General features: G+C 37.5%; 1 protein-coding gene across 3 annotated transcripts in view; it reads right to left on the reverse strand.

Annotated features, from left to right (window-relative positions):
- ASCC3 (activating signal cointegrator 1 complex subunit 3) overlaps positions 1-17,974 on the reverse strand; it is a 275,119-nt gene extending 257,145 nt beyond the window's left edge. The window contains exons 1-3 of one of the 3 annotated variants that reach the window (XM_057489450.1): positions 17,730-17,974; positions 4,319-4,442; positions 2,225-2,375 (exon numbers count right to left, since the gene is read on the reverse strand). In XM_057489450.1, the coding sequence (XP_057345433.1) occupies positions 2,225-2,375; positions 4,319-4,408 (241 nt within the window). In that variant the 5' untranslated portion in view covers positions 4,409-4,442; positions 17,730-17,974. Of the gene's footprint in view, positions 1-2,224; positions 2,376-4,318; positions 4,450-17,729 lie in introns of all 3 variants that reach the window. The other 2 variants (XM_036890362.2, XM_036890359.2) reach the window with 2 other exon arrangements.
- Positions 17,975-20,019: the final 2,045 nt, after the last annotated feature.

Here is a 20,019-nt window from a genome sequence, read left to right on the forward strand (position 1 = left end):
TAAAAGAGAGATATAAGAGAAATCACGAACGTATTTTTCTCATGAGACTAGTCTTTTTAACACTGTTTGCTTTATTACATTTCCACTATCAGCAGTATTTTCATTCAGATGAGTGGCTGACTGTCCAACTATTAGTTTCATTAAAGCTAATAAATAATTATTCAACTTAAACACAGCTTTAAAAAGTAGCTATAATGGAACATTTGTCAAATTCCAGCCCTAAGATTTTATGTCATGAAAACATTCTTTTGAGACATACATCTCAAAATAATCAATTCCTTAAACATCAGTCAACAGACAGTACCTGAATATGAATCAAAAGTTTTTCCGACAAGCAAATATCCTAGGGTTATGTTTAGTGACTAGTATTTAAAGATTTTTGACTTGTCAGAGATATTCAGAGAAACAGTCTAAATAATATCTTAATTTCCATATCATTTATATAAAGAAATAATTTAATCATGGTACTGAATAAGTTTAATATTTTATTACTGTTTTTGCTAAGTATTCTGAGGCATTTTTATAATGAAACTAAAGAAAAGGAAGGATGCACTACAGATTTTTAAAAGCACTTTAGTCAGACCACCCCCTACTCACCCCAGTGACCCTAACATCTTAGAAATGAAAACAGTGAAGCCCAGAATGGTTAAAATCCTAGCTGAGGTGATCTAGGTAGGCTGCAGATTTTTTTTTGCTACAGTTTTCCAATGAACCTAACTGCCTCTATTCATAAAATATCAAGTGTGATTTAATGCCAAATGCTATCACCAATCTCATCAAAGTGTGCTCTATTCTCCTAAGCTTAAGCAAACTCAATTCTTACTAAGACCTTGAACTTCTCATCATCCAAATCTAAAAACATATGACATTCATCTCGTACCTTCACAACTTTAAACAATAAGGACTTTAAATTCAATATTATACTATATTACAAACCAATGATAATTAAATGATACATCAAAGTCAAATTATCTGAAGAATAAATCTAAAGATTTGATGGTCATGAACTGTACAATATAGAACAGAAACACCCTCCAAAGTTGGTGTAGGGAAGAAAACCTCAAGTAGCATATAGTAAAGTAAGGCTCTAAATTTTCCCTCTACCAAGAAATCATGGGAGAAACTTTATTTAGCAAGTTTCATTAAGACCCTAAAATAGACCAAGCACTATTGAACACTGGGGATGGAGTGTTGAGCAAGAAAAATAAAATCCTATTCTCATGAAACTTACATCCCAGTAGCAAAACACAGGCAATAGACAAACAAGAAGAATATCACATGAGTGGTAAACGTTATGCAGAAAATGTTATTGAGGGTTGTAAGGTAGAGGGACTGGGAAACAACTTGAGACTGGACTGTCAGTGAGGGCCTCATTAAGGAAATAACATTTTAGATGAGTTCAGAGTAACAAGAAAGGATTTACCCACTGTAAGAGCAGGATGAAAGAACATTCTCAACAAAGGGAACAACACGTACAAAGACCCCAAAACAGGCACCAAAACCTGGTGGGTTTGAGAAGTGAGAAAAAGACACATGTCTGAAGCAGTTACTAAGTACAAGGATGATTCGAGGTCTGAAAGAAAGGCAGAGGCTAGATCACAGAGAGCCAGAACAGCAGTCTGAACTCCCTGTAGGTACAAAACCTGAATTTGAAGAATTTAAAACTACATAGTATTAATTAGGCTTTTTAGTTTGTAGTCTAGAATGATGAATTCAGCAAGCAAATTGAGATGCTTTACCAGAATCATTTGTTTTATCTTGTTTTCAAGCTTACAAAAATAACCTGTGTTAAGTATACAGTATTATAGTCTCTAATTATAATTTCCTTCAAATATGATTGACTGATGAGAATTTTAATGTGCACAGGAGTTGAAGCGAAGTCAGCTCCAGTGCTGTCCCCCCTCCCTATGTGCCAGGTAGGCATCTATTAGAGATTGAGCTATATGGTTTTTAAGGTTCCCTCCAGCTACATTAAATTTGTAATTTACCCTATGGTGATTTCAAACATGACATGGTTTTCGAACTACACATTCCTCTAAGTTACTCATATTTGTCTCTATTATAATTACTAGTTTACTTCTCCCTCCTGACTTTATCCTAAGCCTCTTTATGGAAACACTGTCTTTCATAATGATGAACATATGCCTGAAAATTTTAGTCTTATGCTATATAGTATATAGGTTAAAAGGAATCTTAGTAAAAAAAAAATAAAACAGAACTATACCTATTTGTTTTGCAGACTGCAATATATCTTTTAAATCTTCATTTACACTTTGCATTTCACTCTTCTCCAGTTTTTCATTCAAAAATGTTACTATTTTCTTCCATGTCAGGTCCAAATCTACCATTTGTTCATGAAGTTTAGACCGTTTCATCTGAAACAAACAGCATAATACAGAGACATACTGATTAAGGGTTTTCTCAAATACATCACTCACTGTATCTTGCATTATATTATACAACTTGGCACTACCCACAAAAATTTAGAACTGTATGTATTCACATCCAAATTTACAGCTCCCAAAAAAGCATTATTTAAATGTAATTTAAAAGAACCTCATTTGTTTAAAAGATATGTTTTTAAAAAGCCTATTATTTTTATAGTTTTAATCACACTGAATACTCATTATGAAATTATTTTCATACAGCAAAGTAAAAAGCAAAAAGTCCAACATCTAGATATAACAACTGGTAACATCCCATGTACCTCTTGTCATTTTTCTGCTTGTTTCTAACGTAGCTTAGACCATATTGTATATAAGAACTTAATGCTGTGCTTTGACGAAAAGCACTTAAAGAAAATTAGATTCCTATCATGGCCTCAATATATTCAAATCAGCATTGTTCTCCTAAGTATGATTCTAGAATAGATTAGAAATCAGAAGATTCTTATCTCTCACACTCTTTTCTTGAAATTGTAAATCTTTCTATTCTCAACAACTGACACAGAAAGCAATACATATTTTACCTCAGACCGCTGGCCTTGATCCATGGATTAAATTTCATAAAGCCCTTGAACCAAGTGAAGATGTAATAGGTCAGATAGAAAGCAAATTTTCCTCTTGGTTGTACTAATAATATTGAATAATATCATTGGGCCTTAGTTTTCTAACTTAAAATGGAGCTAGTTGATCTGGATTTAGGGGGAAGAAAATGGGCAACTGTACAGATGAAATAAGATTCACCACAGTTCGAATTAAGTTGTTACAATGGATGATAAGTACATAAAGGTTCATCTTCTCTCTCTCTCTCTCTCTCTCTTTCTCTCATATATATCAGCTGTTTCCTAAGATAACAAGTTAAATTAAAATGAGATTCATCTGCCACTTTACTTCAAGAAAAAAGAAAATGTTTAAAAGTCAAAAGAGAAAGTGAAATGACATGAGACAAGTATGTCCTTAAACACTTGCAAGTTTTAAAATCTTCTGATCTATCTCTAATATAAAGCAACTTGTAAATGGCCTTGGTTACGAGAGGAAATAATTCAAATTTAAGACAGCAATATTAATTAATTGTAGTCTACAATTAAAATATGTCCTTATTTTAATTGCAGTGAAATGTAAATTAGCTTCTATCATAAAGAAGGTTTTTACATGTAGCAAAACTCCGAATCACCATTACAGGAAAAATCTACTTAAAGACTATTATAAATCTTTTCTTCCTAGTATCAATCTTTTAAGTGAAATTATTCATTGAAAAACACATAAAGAGTTTAGGCTAAAATATTCTCACCTACTGGGAAATGATGTTAATATTCTTGACAACAGAGTCAAATAAGGAGTCAGCAAAATGACTATTTTCTTTTTTTAAAAAAAAGCATAGGGCCAGTTCCTTTATATACTGTTTTGTATGTCTCATTCCTTCATATGTACAGTTTATACACCTTCAGACCTATAAAGTTCAGAACCAATTATAAGGACCAGACAAAAGTCAGTTATAAGACCAGCTTATTTAAGAGGTTAATACTCATATTTCGCATGTTATGGTACAGACAGTGTTCTGTCCATTCGGTAAGAATTTTACCAGAGACCTGAAAACTTCCTCAGGTGATCCAGAGGTAAATTACTGGATTAAAGTATAAAATCAACTGTGGCAGGAATTTTAGCAACAGATAAATTAACACAGATTTCAGTATCATAGTTCTGATAATCACCTTTGACAATATGGTCATAGGTGCTTAAGATAAGTATTCCCATAGGAAACATCAGTATGCCCATTCCTCTTCTTGGTAAAACACCAAATAAGATAAAACTTACCATTCTAAGCACACAAACTTAGAAAAAAAAAGGTCAAATGTTTTCTCATATTCTGTGTTTACCTTTAGATCAGCCACTTCTTCATTATAATTATCTTGCTTGGTGACATTTGAAAAGGAGCGCAAGGCTCCTGTGAGACGAGGTAAAGCCATCTGTTTTTCAATCAGTGATCCATACAGTGAGAAACTTGAAACTGAAACAAAACAAGATGATATTTATCTGTTTGGAGGAGGTGGGAGAGGTAATCAAACAACAAATTGACCTGTACAAAAGAAGAAAGAAACCAATTAGTTAAAAAGCAACTGCTACCAATATTGAAAAATTCTACTGATGTATTTTTTATCCATGAAGTTTTTTAATAATGCAGCGGCTATGGTTGGAAAAAGGAAAGTGAAACAAAAAACCACTTATTTGTGGGAAATACTATAACATTCCTTCAAAATGAGTTGTACAGATACTCAAGTACAGGCTGCAAGTACTGTATTACTAATGCCAATAATGCTGAGATGGATAAAAACACTTGCCCATCTTTTCTCCAAATTTTTTTTAAGATGAGTTCATCTCACATTATCCCTTGTTTTCAGTCTCATTGGCTTTTTCTCTTCTTGAAATATTGAGCATGTTTCTACCTTAATGCATTTGCATTAGTGGTTTCCTATGCTTTAAACTTTTTCATGATATCCTTGACTCCTTGACACTCAGTTCTTGGCTTAGAAGATACCCCCTAAGATGGAACCTTTCTTGGCCACTCAATCTAAGACAGGGCAGCTACCCAGTTACTGTCTATCAGAGCACAAGATGGTATCAGGGAGACAGAAGAGCAAAAGAGGAGAGAATGAAAGTTGCTGGGGAAGGGGACAACTCCCAGGGAAAGAAAGGATTCAGATGACCTGATCTAGTCTCCTTGTTTACATGATGACATCTAAACAACTGACCTTCTGACAAATAAACTAGTACTACTGATGATGAGCAAAGTCCTACTCTATGGAATACTGTAGAGGATTAACGGTTTGCAATTGCTGAATACAACAAAACCATAATCTACAGGTTTATACAACATGGCTCCCTGAAGAATGTCACATAAACCACACAGGCCTCTAGAACAGTTCTTAAACAGGGATGACTTTGCCCCCCATGGGACAATAGGCAATATCTTGGGACATTTTGAGTTGCCACAAGTAGAGGGGCTTCTGGGTAGAGGCCAGTGATACTGCTAAACACCCTGTACTGCACAGGACAGTCTCCATACCACAAAGAATGATCTAGCCTAGCCCAGCAAGTCAATACTGCAGAGCTTATAAAATCCTAGCCCATGCGAAGTCTAAAATAGAGATGTTTTATAACCCAGACATTCCCCCACTGTGCAACGACACACAAACCTCATCGAAGAGGCCTCACTGATTATTCTGGGCCATACAGCATGTGCCCAACATGAGAAAGGAAGAACTACAGGGCCCATTTAGGATGTCCCAGACCACTTCCTGCTTCTCCTCTCCTTGATTGTTTATAAATCTTTGTAGTTTTTACAAAGTTTAATACTTGGAAAAATCTCTGACTCTTATATTAGAATTATATATAAAATAAATGCTTAATAAAATTTAAAAAAATTTAAATAATGAATAATAAAGTTAAAAATGACCAGGCAAACTTGAAAATATACCTTTAATAAATAAAAATATACACTTGCTAAATTTAAAAACAACCAATGGATAGATTCAACAGCAGATTAGATAGAGCTAAAGAGAAAAGTGGTGACCTGGAGGGAAGATATCTGAAGAAATAACCCAGTCTACTGCCACTAGACAAAGTACAGAGTAAGCAGGACAAAGAGAAACAAAGAGATTGAATACTAAACAGCAATCAAACACTAGAGGTACACCCAAAACAGGACAGAAAAAGGTTGAAAGCTAAGGAATGGAATAGGATCCTCCTGTACATAACAATCAAAAGTAGCTATGGCAATATTAAAAATACCAGATCACACACAAAAGACTCCTATTTCCTTTGAGATATACTTACACTAGTAAAAGACAATGAGATGGAATTTTTGAGGACAAAGGCAAAAGTTTGACCTTACTACCAACAATAAAAAAGGAAACTGAACAAACCATAGAAGCATGTTTCAGATAGCAACGGATGCTCAGCTTATACTGGAAACTAAATTATAGAGTGGCAACAGTCTGGCAAAGGAACAAAGGTTGGTATGATCCAGGGTTAAGGTTTTATAAAGTCTTTACAGAGACACTAGGAAGACAAGGGAGCCTACATGATGAGAGTGACTAAGTGCTGGATTTGAGGTTCAAACAAAAGGAAAAGATGTTCAAGAGAAGGTCTTAAAGACACATCAGAGTGTTCATGGTTAAAATTTGTGGCTTATAAGACTACTTAGATACTAACTGGCCTACACAGCAATTGTTACCTCAGTAATTCTTATTCCACATTTAGTATGGCCTACCAAATGACAAATGAAATAATGAAAAATTCCTTAAATAATAAATATTGACACACAGAACAAATACAATTTCTAAAAGGTTGAAACCCTAAAAGCCGATTTTTGTTGCCAGAAGTACCCACCTATGATTATCTGAAAGAATCTTTAGTGTTGATTAGGTGTGCAGATAAAAAGAAAAGGCCTTGAAGAAATTAACTTATCTTTTTAACATTCAAATAGGGAAGAAAGAAATCTGACAGTAATACATTTCCCTTTGTGAAGTGACATTGATTAATAGTGGCTAAAATTCTAGTATACATTATTACGAAGTACCACATAAAAAAATTGTAAGACATATTCTTCATATTCCAAAATTGTGTTCTAAATTTGATAAAGGGTCTGACTGCTAGATCACAACTTTGTGGAAATACAGCTATTGCATTTTTCAATATAAATAAATAACAAAATCTCCAGAACAGCCAAGCTATATGTCTTAATGAGTATAAAGTCAGCATTAGTTGTTGGCAAACATGGTTACTAGGGAATTATTAGGGGAAAAAACAGGCAAGCAGTAAAAATGATACAACATAGGGAAGAGATAAAAATACTGGAATGTTGGAATAGGTTGTGAAGAGAATAAAATCTAGAATTTAAGATTTTAATACTTAAAATAGAATTATATGTCCACAAACTGTACCTTGAAAAACCAGAATATTTGTATTTTACTTCACCATCTTAAAAAATAAAGTCATAACAGAGTTAGCATTGTCAGGATCAGAATTCAGAAAACAACAGACTTCATGAACAGGTTACATATATTTATCTCCAACATGTCATTGCAAAAGGGAGTGATTTTTCATGGCAAATCCTATAAAAGAATTTTTATCTTTTATTCCTTCCTTGTACTGTATCTTACTGCCATCCATTAGTTAATGTGGCATAGTCACATCATAGGCACATTAACTACATGAATCATTCAAACACAATAGGCCATATAAAAGGTATAGGCAGACAGAAACAAAAGTACCTGCTATTTCATGTACTCACTACCTGCTCCAGAGTGAATGGGGGCATGAGCAACATGAATACGTTGTTTCAATCATTAGGCAAACTGTGAGTATTGTGCTGTACTTCATGATTCCAATGTTTGAAACTATGTTCCCCTATTTAAAAATTTACAACATGGCTATTAAACACAAGCCGACTTTTTCACCTGGCTCCTCTGAAGACACTATGATATGCTCTAAGTCTGGAGGAAAAACATGACTGCATAGGACATACTAAGAGATAGTAGGTTTTGTCAACCTTGTGTCCAACTAAGGGATTTTTAAAAGCAATTTTAACTATTCATAATTTCTACCCAAGTTCACTTTAGATCCTAACACATTCTTAAGCAAGAAGCAACTGTTCTTGAATAGTTTCCAATCAAATTAAGAAACACACTTGGAGCACGAAGGACAGAGAGTGTCGAGGAAAGCTAATTAAATACATATGCAGTTTTTATGTAAATCAAAAGGGTTTATATATATAATGGTTTCCAGTAAGCAAAATGTAGATGAGGTTCTAAGACAGGCACAGTCGCAGGGGGGCCATCAGGTGAGAAATTGGGGATCAACAGAGGTGAGGCTTAGAACCTCACCCCCCCTGTTTTGAGAGAAATCTTCTGCATCCGTGGATGTTTTGTGGCCCTTGTCTAGCTTGGATTAATACTTAGTCTATAGGCACACACTGATCATCTACATTTGCCCTCTTACAGCACTAAACTATGTTTTCTACCTTTATCTTGCATCTACCTACCACTTCAGCATTTTATTAAACATAATAATAATAATAATGTATATGTTGGACAATGATGTCTTTTAATGTTTTATAAAAACTTCCATGTACGTACAGATGATAAAATAATTGATTACTAAGTAGTGGATATTGCTTTCTGAACTTAAAAGTATTTTTAAAAAATCTGTACTGTCTTATGACAGTAAGTGTACTTCACAGACAAATTTAAACACTCTTTTTCACATGAATGACTTTAAATAGCATTGACTCCTGTCACCCTACTCCAAGTCTTCTTTTTACCAAACCAATCGGTCCCACATCTTCCCATCAACCCCCTTGTTATGCCTCAGTTTATATCCTGCACACAGAAATATGTAAAATTATGTACAGGAACTATATACACCAACATCAAAGTAGCAGATTGAGGAGGAGAGGAGAGAAATGACAATAGGAAAAAAAATAGTACTTTTAAAAGAAAAAGATCTGAAACAAATAAGGCAGAAATTAGTATTTGTTAAATCTACATGGAGAGTACATCAGTGTTTGTTACATTATTTTCTGATATTTCACATATTCTTGAAATGTTTCATAATTAAAGTTTTGATTAAGTTTTAAATACACACAGAAGGCTAATAAGAGAGGTAATAGTTGTGAGAGCATCAAAATGAATGTCTGGTAAATCACAGGTTCTGAAAACACTATCAGAAAAATTCTCAGGTTTATGAGAGAGTAAAGAGCTGAACATTGAACATCTGGGTGCTCTTTTAATATACCCACCCCTAATATGCTTCAGTTCCATTTAACCCAAATCAGTTCTGCCATTTCTAATCCAAAATCCATTCTCCATTCTCCTTAGCACAAAAGAAAGAAGCAGATTAAGTAATTAAATAAACCTATTTTCTTCTTTTTAACATCCTAGCACTTGGTCCAGGAAACAGACATGAATACAGCTTAAAAACTGTTTTTGCTAATCTTAATGTTTCTTCAAGGGTATGTATCCCAGTTGTCACACATTCTCTTTTCTTTCAGCTGTCGTTGGTCCGTGTAACTCTCTCCATGTTCAATTCATACTCTTTTCTTAAAAAATACCAGGAACAGCAATATCAGCTTCTTGATATACCTACACCTTTTTGATCACCAGTCCGGATTACATTTTCAAGAGACTCTGATGATCTACCTTTGTGTTCCTATTCTCAAACTAAGAATCACAGAAACCTAAATTATAATTGCCAGATTTAGCAGATAAAAACATAGAATGCAGAGTTAAATTCATGCAATATATGGGACATGCTTAAACTTAAAAAAAAAAAAAGTGTTGTTTACCTAAAATTCAAGTTTAAATCTGCATCCTATATTTTATTTGTATTTATTTGGCAACTCTACTCTGAACATTAAAATCTGTCTTCCTTCACTCTTCTGACAAATACTGTAACTTCTTATGAACTATTTGCCTTGACTTAAGAGGTCTCAAAATGTTCAAGTTGGTACACCAAATATGTACCAACTTTTTTAAAGTTTAAATGCAAAAAATAAGCACAAAGTAAAAGATTAGTGGTGACACACTTTAACAGACGATCTACAAGGGCAGCTGCAAAGACTTGAAAAACTGAAACACCAGGTTCTCCAGCATGAAATAGTAAACAAGATGGTAATGTAACCAAGGGGGGCTGAAACCTAGTCAATTCTCAAACCATCCGAAAAAGATGATGTAAATCAGTGTTCTTTATTTGACTTTTAATTCAGCACTGATAAAAAAATATATATATACTCCATCTAGTGAAAATACTTTTATCCATTCATCCACTAATTCATTCATGAAAAGTTTATTCAGTGGGGATACAGTGATAAAGCTGCTGGAGTGAAACTGCCCCCTCTGCCCATATTAGTAACATTTTCTTTTACATTGGATCATTTTCAAAGTCTAAAAATATGCTTTCTAGTAGTGGCTGACGTATTTAAAACTCACTGCTGATTCCACAACCCTATTCAATTAACACCCCACTTTTCTGCCTCCTAACTGTAACAAAAACTCCTCCAATCAGGTTCTGACCTCCACTGGTCCACCAAAAGAGTTGTTAAAGGTCACAAATAACTTCAACATTGATTCTTGTCAGTTCTTGGGACTCCAGCATAAAGTTGCTTCACTTGGTATCTAGGACACAACATCTCTTGGTTTTTCTCCTACATTACTGGCACTTTACTCTCCTGTTGGTTCCTGCTCATCCTCCTATCCTTTCAACAGTGGTGCGCCCCCAGTATCAGAGATCAGAACCCTTCTCTAGCTGTACTCATTCCCCGAGAAATCCTGTTCAGTCTCAAGGCTTTACGTATCATTCATCTATTGGTTCCAAACTCTGATCCCCATCCTGCGTATCTGACCTGTACTCCGTAGCTGTGTACCCGCTGCCTCTTCCACATCTCTACTTGGATGTCTAACCAGTAAGTCAAACTTAAAAATGTCCCGTCTGTCAAAACGCACTTTCCACTGCAAACCTCTTGTGGTCTATCTCACTTTAATAAACCAAACTCCATTCTGCCTGTTTTTCATGCCACAAACACTTGGGAGTTATGCTTTACACGATTCAATTCATTAGGAAATTCTCCCAACTCTACCTTCAAAATATATCTAGAATCTTGACCTCTTCTCGCCATTATCATCTCTTTCCTGGATTACTGCAATAGCCCATCTAGTTTCATTGTTTTCACCCTTTCTCCTTGTCACATCTCTGATACCAAATGTTATTTCCACTCATCCCACACCAAATGCAATGGTGTGTTTTTTCCCTACATATATATATATAAAATTAACAATATTATACACAGCAGAAGGAATAGTATAGCTTCATTCGGGCACCCAGACCCGATTCCAGTGTGTGTAAATATGTTGGAGGGGGTCTTCCCACACATACTTACACAAAGCAATGTGTAACACCAGCAGGGTGCTGGAGAACTCAAGTCAATTCTGATGCTATGTGCCTCAAGACGGCACCAGATTCCCAGGTTAAGGGCTCCGTCCTACAAGTCCTCCACCCCCAACTCTAGATGCCTGTCTCAAGCCTCAGGCCATTACCTGTGCTTCTGACCTACCGGCTACAGATTGTAGGTTCCCACAACCTCCCCCTTAGGTTCCATCAGACTGCTAGAGCAGCTCATAGAACTCAAGAAAACACATTTGCTAGTTTAATAAAGGATACAAGTTAACAGTCAGATGAAGAGAGACACAGGGCAAGGTCCCAAAAAAAAGAGCTTTTATCTTCATGGAGTTTGGGGCCCGGCTCGGTGGCACATGGAGGTGTTCTGGTTCCCCGAGCATAGAAGCTCTCTTCAACCAAGAGGCAGAACCCAACCGAGCACAACAGGCAGAGCAGAGCAGAGACAGTGCCAACAAAAAGCTCTTCTCAGAGTCATGATTGACTAAATTATTGGCCATTGGCTGATACAACCTCCAGCTGCGCCCCCTCCCCTCCCCCGCCTGGGTGGGTGGGGGTCCAAAAGTCTCTTATTAACATGACAAAACACCCATTTCACCTTTAAGACAGCAGTGTTTTCAGGGACTGTGGAAGAAGACCAAAAATACCTGGGAAATACATAATTGGTCATAAGATGACCAATTATGTATTTCTTATAACTCATTATATCACCCTCCCTAACAATCTAATTTCCACACATAAACAAGAGTGATTCTTTTCTAAAACAAGTATACTGTTGCTCTCCTCTGCTCAAAACCCCCCAAAGGTTTCCCATACCTCTAAATAAACTTCCAAAGCACCCAAGAACCTGGCTTTCTCCTGCTGATTTGATCTTCCTAACTCTCCTCCTCGCCCATCTTGGGACAGCGACATCGGCCTTCCTTCCCGTGACATAACCAACCACGCAGACCCCTCTGCGTAACCCAGATACTATATAGGAAGCTTCCTCATTTCCTTCAAATACTTATTCAAATGTCTCTTTATTAGAGATTTCCCTGACCACTCTGTCTAAAATAGCACCCTTTTCTTCATCCTTCTATTGCATCCAACTCAGCTTACTTCGTGGCACTTACTACATGACCCATTTGCTGTGTTTGTTGTCAGCTTCATCCAATGCAGTATGAGCCCCAAGAGGGCAGGGCCTTTGCTCTGTTCACTGCAGTTTCCAGAGCCTGAGACCGCGTCTAGGTCACAGTCAGGTGTCAATGAGTATCTGTATGACGACTGGACGGATGGACTAACAGGAGGATAAAGGGAGGCCAAAGCTGCTACAAAAAAGAGGGCAGTATTTACAAGTCTGGAATCCTCTCTTTTTACAACAAAATGTTTCTATTATCTTTATTTCAAGACCTCAAAACTTTATTTTCACAGGTTAATTTATCTGATTACTTTAATTCAGTCCTTCAGAAGGACTAGTAAGTTTTCTCCAACACAAAAGTAATAAAAATCTAATGTGATTTATTCAACTCATGATACAATCTCCTCAAAGAACTCAAGAATTTATATATACAGCTATTTAATCCTAAAAATAATATTTGGGTAAGCATTTTCTAAATCTCAAGCTAATAAAGCAGAAAAGAAAAAGCAATAGTAAAAGTAAAGTCCACAGTTGCTAGAAAACCTAGGGTAGGACTGGGCTAAGAAGGAAAATAATAGAAGAATGTAGCAACAGCCTTCACATTTAACTGATATTTCTTAACTAGTTTTTCTACTGTATATTAGACTTCAGGCTGCATAGAGTATGGTGAGCAAAATCAATCTGGTATCTGCCACTGGGAAGCTCACAGTTCGGTGGGGAAACAAGCCAATTAAACAAGCTATATCAATACAAAATAAGCGTACTATAAAAGAGAGGCAATAAATATTTAGTGTTATCAGAATACAAAGCAGGTGCCCCTAGCCTAGTACGAAAGGAAGTCAAGAAGGAGAAGCAGCTTTTTATATCAAGAGTTCAAGAATGAAGAGTTCGCCAGCTACAGAGGGCACCATATTCCAGCTGAGAGGTGAGAACATTTCATACTCAATGAACTGAAAAGATGACAGGAGTGCAGTGGTCAAGGAGTAATGTGACAAGAGATGGGAGCTGGAGAAATAGGCAGGAGGCAGGGCATGAAGGGCTTTTTAGGAATTTGTTTACTATTTATTCAAATAGTATCTCCGAAAGAGTTCTGACTTGATCTGTGTTTAATAAGGATTACTATGACTGCAGTGAAGGGAACAGACCACAGGAAGGCAAGACCAGAAGCAGAACGATACTACGAGGTTGCTGCAGAAACCCAGATGAAGGGGGCAGAGATTATGGGTTCCTGAACTGAAGTCATGGTAATGATTTAGAGAAAAGTGGATGAATTTCAGTGATTAAGTCTAATCTACCTGCTTAATTCTGATTACGTTTTGTGTAGGAAAGGGGACAAAGTCCACGGCCTATTTCCACATATATAGTCCAGACTGATGGTAAAGTTCATTGAAATAGGGCAAAAAGGGGATTTTTGGGGAGAGGCAAGTAATATCATGAGTTCAATCTCAAACAAGGTAAGTTTGAGATGTCTATATACAGTCAAGCAGTGTGGTCACTAGGGATTGAATATTCAGGTGTGGAATTCAGGAGAGAGGTCTGACTTCAGGACATAAACTTGCAAATGATCAGGAATACTATGGGAATAGATAAAGATCACCCAAGGATCATGTATAGATTAAGTAGAAAAGACAGCAGAAGGTGCAGGAACACGAGCTTTAAGGAATAGATAGGTAGAAAAGGTCAAAAGAGGAAATTCTGAACATTAGGAGACCTAAAAAGGCCACAGAAAAACCCAGAAGTGTGGTGTCTCTGAACCCAAGGGGACAGTTTTGAGAAAGGAGTAAGGTCAGCTGTGTCCAGTGCTGTCAAGGAAGGTGGTAAAATGTCCACTGGATTGAAAATTTCAGCAATATTCTTCCAGTGTTCTGTTTCTAATTAATACAAAGAGAAGAGCTCTGGAAAATAGGAGTTAAATCAGTTACTTTTCAAACACCCTAACAACTCATTTCTTCCAAACTGTTGGCCAAAAATCAGTGACTTAGAATACCAACTTTATCACTGCTTAAAAAAATTTAAGTTTCAGTGACAAACTTAACTTCTTTCCTGCCTCAAGCCAATTCGCTTAATAGATTCACCAGGTCAGCATCTCAGCGGTAATCTCAGACCGCAGCAGTAATCTATGTTTTGCTTTTCTCTGATACCTTGCACCATTCGTGTCCTGTACCATGGAACTCAATAAATATGTGTTCTAAATAAATAAATAAATAAGTAAATGTGTTCTAATTCAATAATGTGTACTAAGTTTCTTAAATCAAGATGAAAGTATATTTATTTCTATTTATGCTTAAGAGTAAAATTAAACATTTATATATTCTTCCATCTGATTAGCCTGTTGGGTATTTTATTCAGGAAAGTAAAGGAATAAAAAAAAAAGGCAAACTGTCTCATCAATAAGCAAGAATCTCCTCTCCTGGAATGGAGTATATTTTCCTTTATCAAATTCACATGCCGTGTTTCTTAGCTACACACAACTGAGTAACTTACTACTCACTCACGTGATTTCAAAATGACCTAACAAGTCTCTGAAAATGCTGGAAAACAACTGCCTCACTGACCACTCCACAGTCCTGAGATAAATTACTTTTCTTCTTTTGAAGTTCTGGTTTAATAGACTAAACTATCCAAAATTAAGAGGCTCATGAATTCCTATGGTTTAATGTAAATAGTCATGAAATAACAAGGTAGGAACTTTCTCTTCTTCAAACTTTCTCTTCTTCAAATATAAATATTTCTCAGAAAGTATCTTACTAAAACTTATCCTGAGAATGCTTACTATTACCTGTGAATTTCTTAAGTATTACTAGGCTTTTAAATTATGCATCTCTTCTAAATTCCACCCTAATTTTCCATGTCAGTTCAAATCTTTGATAAGAATGCAATTCCTAATTCTCTCTGAAGAATGAATCATGGAAGTGGAGGAAGACCAACCCAAAACTCCAAAACCAGGAAGATAAAATGGGACTCTATCTTAATTCACAAAGGTCCCCAAGAGTCTATTCAAATAACAATGAGAAGGAGCAAAATGATATAGTAGGAAGAAGTAGAGTACAAATAAAGAGAACTGAGCTCAGATGCCATTTTTTGTTTGACAGCAGAAAATCAGCTAACTTATCTGGGCATCAAATTTCTGATCAATAAAATAAACAGGGTTTCAAAATGAGTTTATGCCCCTTTCTGGTTGAATAATCTGATTAACTCACAATACTCAAACATGGATTGAACTGAATTAACTCTGAATCACAGAGTTTAGAGGCAGAGTTTCAGAAATAAGGTAGCCTGTAATACAGACTATCATTATCATGGATAGTAAAAAAATGAAATCGAACAAACAGTAGACATACACGAACATACTTGCTCATCTACAGTCAAAATGAAGTACTTAAATGGTACATGTTGAATGAACAAACACCTGTATAGGGTCCATCTACTATGTGCTAGGTATTTTACTAGGTAAATGATAGAAGAATAACATCCACTTCCTACTTTAAAAAACTTCATAGCATAATGTAGGAGATAGACACATAACGCTGCCTTCTCATGATTACCAAATTATAAATTAGATATCTTACTCTCACCTCCATAGTAATTATGCACTTTTGCACATACATGTCTGTGTTTGCTAAAATTTCAATTTCAGGTATGTATCTTCTCAAAGCTGAAAACCGGTGTGTTATATCAAGACATACTTTGCACTGAACAAGCTATGCTATCTCCCCATGAACGTACTATGGGGCAAAAAATTTACTACAGTCAAAAAGTACCATACATGTTCCTGATGAATACACTTTGTGCACAGAAATCTTATGAATTACAAGTTATTAACACTAAGAGATCATTCAGACCAATATAAAGACTAGAAAACTAAAGCTTTTTTTTTTCCCCTGCTAGAAACTGGTTTCTAGTTGTGAACTTTGTATTTAAGCCAACTTTACAAAAAGAAAACATTACTCTTTTTAACTGGCAAAACACTGGAATGTACCCAATATTTTTGATCGAAGGCAAAATAAAGTCATGCTGTTCAAGTAAAATAATCTGCTCCTCTTTTGAAGCCAGTTACATATCAACTGACCATAACTTATTCCTGCAAAAAGCCTTGCTTTGGTCAACGAGAGATCCATGACATTTAAGAGGAACACTACTCAAGATTCTCTATAAAGAGGGCTGGACTATACAAGTTCCACAAGTACAGACATTTTCTCTCCCTTGATTTCTTCGGCCTAGCACAGTGCCTGGTATATACAAAGACACTAATGAATGAAATGATAAAAGAAAACTGTTTAGCAGAGATCAAGAAGGGTAAGCCATGGAAAATTAATTCTTTCAAATAAGATTACTTAGCCTACATTTAGCTGGCATCTCTAAGGAGCATTTTTCTCATTCAAGACTATTATTATAACCATCATTTAAGATAAAGATACACGAACAGGAACACGATCCAGCGTAGTCTTCTCAACTTTTGGGAACTCTTTGGAATTCAGAAAAATGATCTCAGTCTCAGAAACATGAAATCTGATGGTGAAGTTATCAGCTATTCAAACCAACCTTACTCAGGGAAATATAGACAGAAAATATAATTTCTAGTTTGAACTGCACATACGATAGACAATATTCATGTGAAACTTTTGGTTACCGCTAAATTTTTGCTTCTTTTAAACCAAAGAATATCAAAACACATAAACACACTGCATTCAACAAGTTAATTTAAGAAGCCTATTTGAAACACACACACACACACACGCACGCACAATTTACTTATTTCAAGAGAACAGTCTAGACTCCCCGGTTGCTGAATTCACCCACACTTCACCAGGTCAACTCCCTACCCAGTCTATTTACTTTCCAGCGTGGGGGCAAAAAATACACGGAAGCAGATTTCTCTCCCCCAAAAAACGAAAAAGTTACCGAGACTTTGCAACGGAAAAAAACTACTGAAAACAAATTACCCACGCAGGGGAAAGAAAAATGACCACATGGGGTTATCACGTCGTGGCCTAACAACTGGGCGGTGTGGGGCTCGGGTCCGTCTTGTGATCCCCACCCCCACCTACAAATTCCAAGAGGGGGACGGGGCTGTCGGAAACCACGGCCGTCTCCAGGCTCCGGCAGCGATGACAGCCCGTGGCCGGCCTCGGGGCCGAGCCAAGAACCGTCCGGCAGTGCCCGCCGCCCGCCGCCTTCCCTGGGCCGCGGCGTCCCTTCCGCCACCTCCGCCTCCTTACCTCGGGGCCGGCTCACGCGCTCCCCATCACTCGCTCAGCTCCCGCCTCCGCGCCTCCCTCTCTTTCGTTTTTATTTTTACTTCCCAAGCTGGGCGGGGAGCGGAGGGCAGGGCTGCAGATGCCCCCCGGGCAGCCGCCTCGCAGCGCCGCCGTCCGCACCCCACGTCGGGCTTGCGAGGGCCGCTCCCGGTCACAGGGCACCGGCGTGAGGACCACCCGGCCGCCGGCCCGTGTCACCGACCCGGCGCGGAGGGGTGGGCGGGGCAGGCGCGGGCCTCCACGTCACCTGCCCGCCGCGGCGCCAACGTCAGCACGTCGGCCCCGCCCCGCCCCCGCCCCGCGTGCCCCGGGAAGGACGTGTCCCGGGCTCCTCGGACGCGCTCGTGCGGTGGGTGTTCCGGCAGAACCAGGCCGGCTGCCCCCAGCTCGCCGCCTGAGAGTTTCCTCACAGTTACGACTGCAGCTTCTCCCACACCTTCTCCATGAGGTGAAGACGAGGAAGAAATAATCCCTATTTAAAGGTAAAGGACAGAAGCGCTATGAGTATGAAAAACTGGGTAACTGACGTCTCCTGCCAGAGCTCCTGACCTGCCGGACACGTTGGCACAGTTCCCGGGTCTCAAGCGCCGCTTTCCTTAAAGTTTCTGGACTCTCAGTCGAGTTCCCTCAAGTTATCTCTGCCCTTTGGTCGGAAAACGCCATTTTCCGGAGATTGAAAATAGACTGTGTCTAGAAGTGCCCACCAAAAACAGAAAAGCTGGAAGATTCCCTGGCTCAACTGAAAAGTCAGGAAGAAGACATGAAGAATTAACCTACCCCAAGAACTGTGTGTGTGTGTGGTAGGTGAGGGTAGAGCTCTGGGCTAAAAGCCAGCCGTGCCAAGATGGTGTGACCTAATCATGCATTCTGGTCTCCTATTTCTCTTCCATCTCCCCTTTTCAAGGGGCATTTGTCTTCACATCTAGTAGAACGGTGTTTTATAGAGAGGCAGCCAGCCAGCACTGATCTATCTGCTGTGCTCTTCACTGGGTTGACCACACCTGGGGTACTGTGCTCAGTTCTAGAGTGAGCACTTTAAGAAGACCCAAAACAAGTTGGAATTATTTCAGAGAAGAGCAACTCAAAAACCATGGCAAGTGAAGTCCCGTGAGATCAAATTTGGAAGGGTTCTCATAGAAGAGAGAAAGCTACTGGGACTGTTCTCCAAATATGTGAAGACTTCTCATGTGATGTCACTTTGTTTCATGTGGTCCCAACAGATGCAAACTTGAAGGGAACATTTGAGATCCTGACAACATTAGTTAAAGAAGTTGTCCACCTGGACCACTGTAGTTGACTTTAAGTAGATTCTGAAGGTTTACTGAATAGGAATTAGGTGCAGAGGAGGCAAATAATCAGGAGAAGAATTAGTTGATAGTTTTGTTAAAGTTATTTCCAACCTTGAGATTCAGTCAGTCCAGGGTTCCAGCCTTAAAAAAATTTACAAGTTTGCTTATGAGGCAAGAAGAGTGCATCAAAAGGTAAATAATTCAGGGAGGCCACATGATAATAAGAGGTAAATAAGTGCAGGGAATTCACATAACATTGCTCTCATCACAGTTCAGAGGTGTGAGGGAAAAGAAGGAGATTGAAAATAGACTGTGTCTAGAAGTGCCCTGTTCAGCTAATTTAGCCGTTAACTAAATATGGCCATTTACACTTGAAATGTAGTTGGTCTAAATTGAGACATGCAATAATTTCACACCAGATTTTGAAGACAGTGCAAAAAATTAACATGTATTAAGTACGTGTTAAAATAGTAATATTTGTTACATATTGGGTTGATATCTTAAAAGTAACTTCACATGTTTATTTTTACTTTTTTAATGTGACTACTTACAATTTTTAATTACATAGATGGCTTGCATCATATTTCTATTAGACAGCTCTGGCCCAGAAGGAAATATACCTCATTGAACTCTAAGAACTATCTTTGCCTCTTTGTAGTGCCCTTGGGGTTTTCCATAATACAAATGGAAAGACAGTCTGATGGCAAGATCCCTAATGAAGAGAAGGAAGCCTGTCCAGAAAGTATGCCATGAACACAAAGGAACAGACTGCAGGTACATTCTAGAATAATGAGTAACCTGTTGGTCTATAATGGAAGATTCTTACTAGGAGTTAGTGACAATAAAGTTTAAATTAGAAACTAGGTTGTAAGGAGATTCAACTTCGAATTTAGGAATTAGTGCTGTAAGCCATCAGTATTTGGCAGTTATAAAATGGGATTGTAAGATTAACTTGGCAATAT

Source organism: Manis pentadactyla, chromosome 12 (genome assembly GCF_030020395.1).
Source record: "Manis pentadactyla isolate mManPen7 chromosome 12, mManPen7.hap1, whole genome shotgun sequence".
In the NCBI taxonomy this organism is placed as follows: Eukaryota; Metazoa; Chordata; class Mammalia; order Pholidota; family Manidae; genus Manis; species Manis pentadactyla.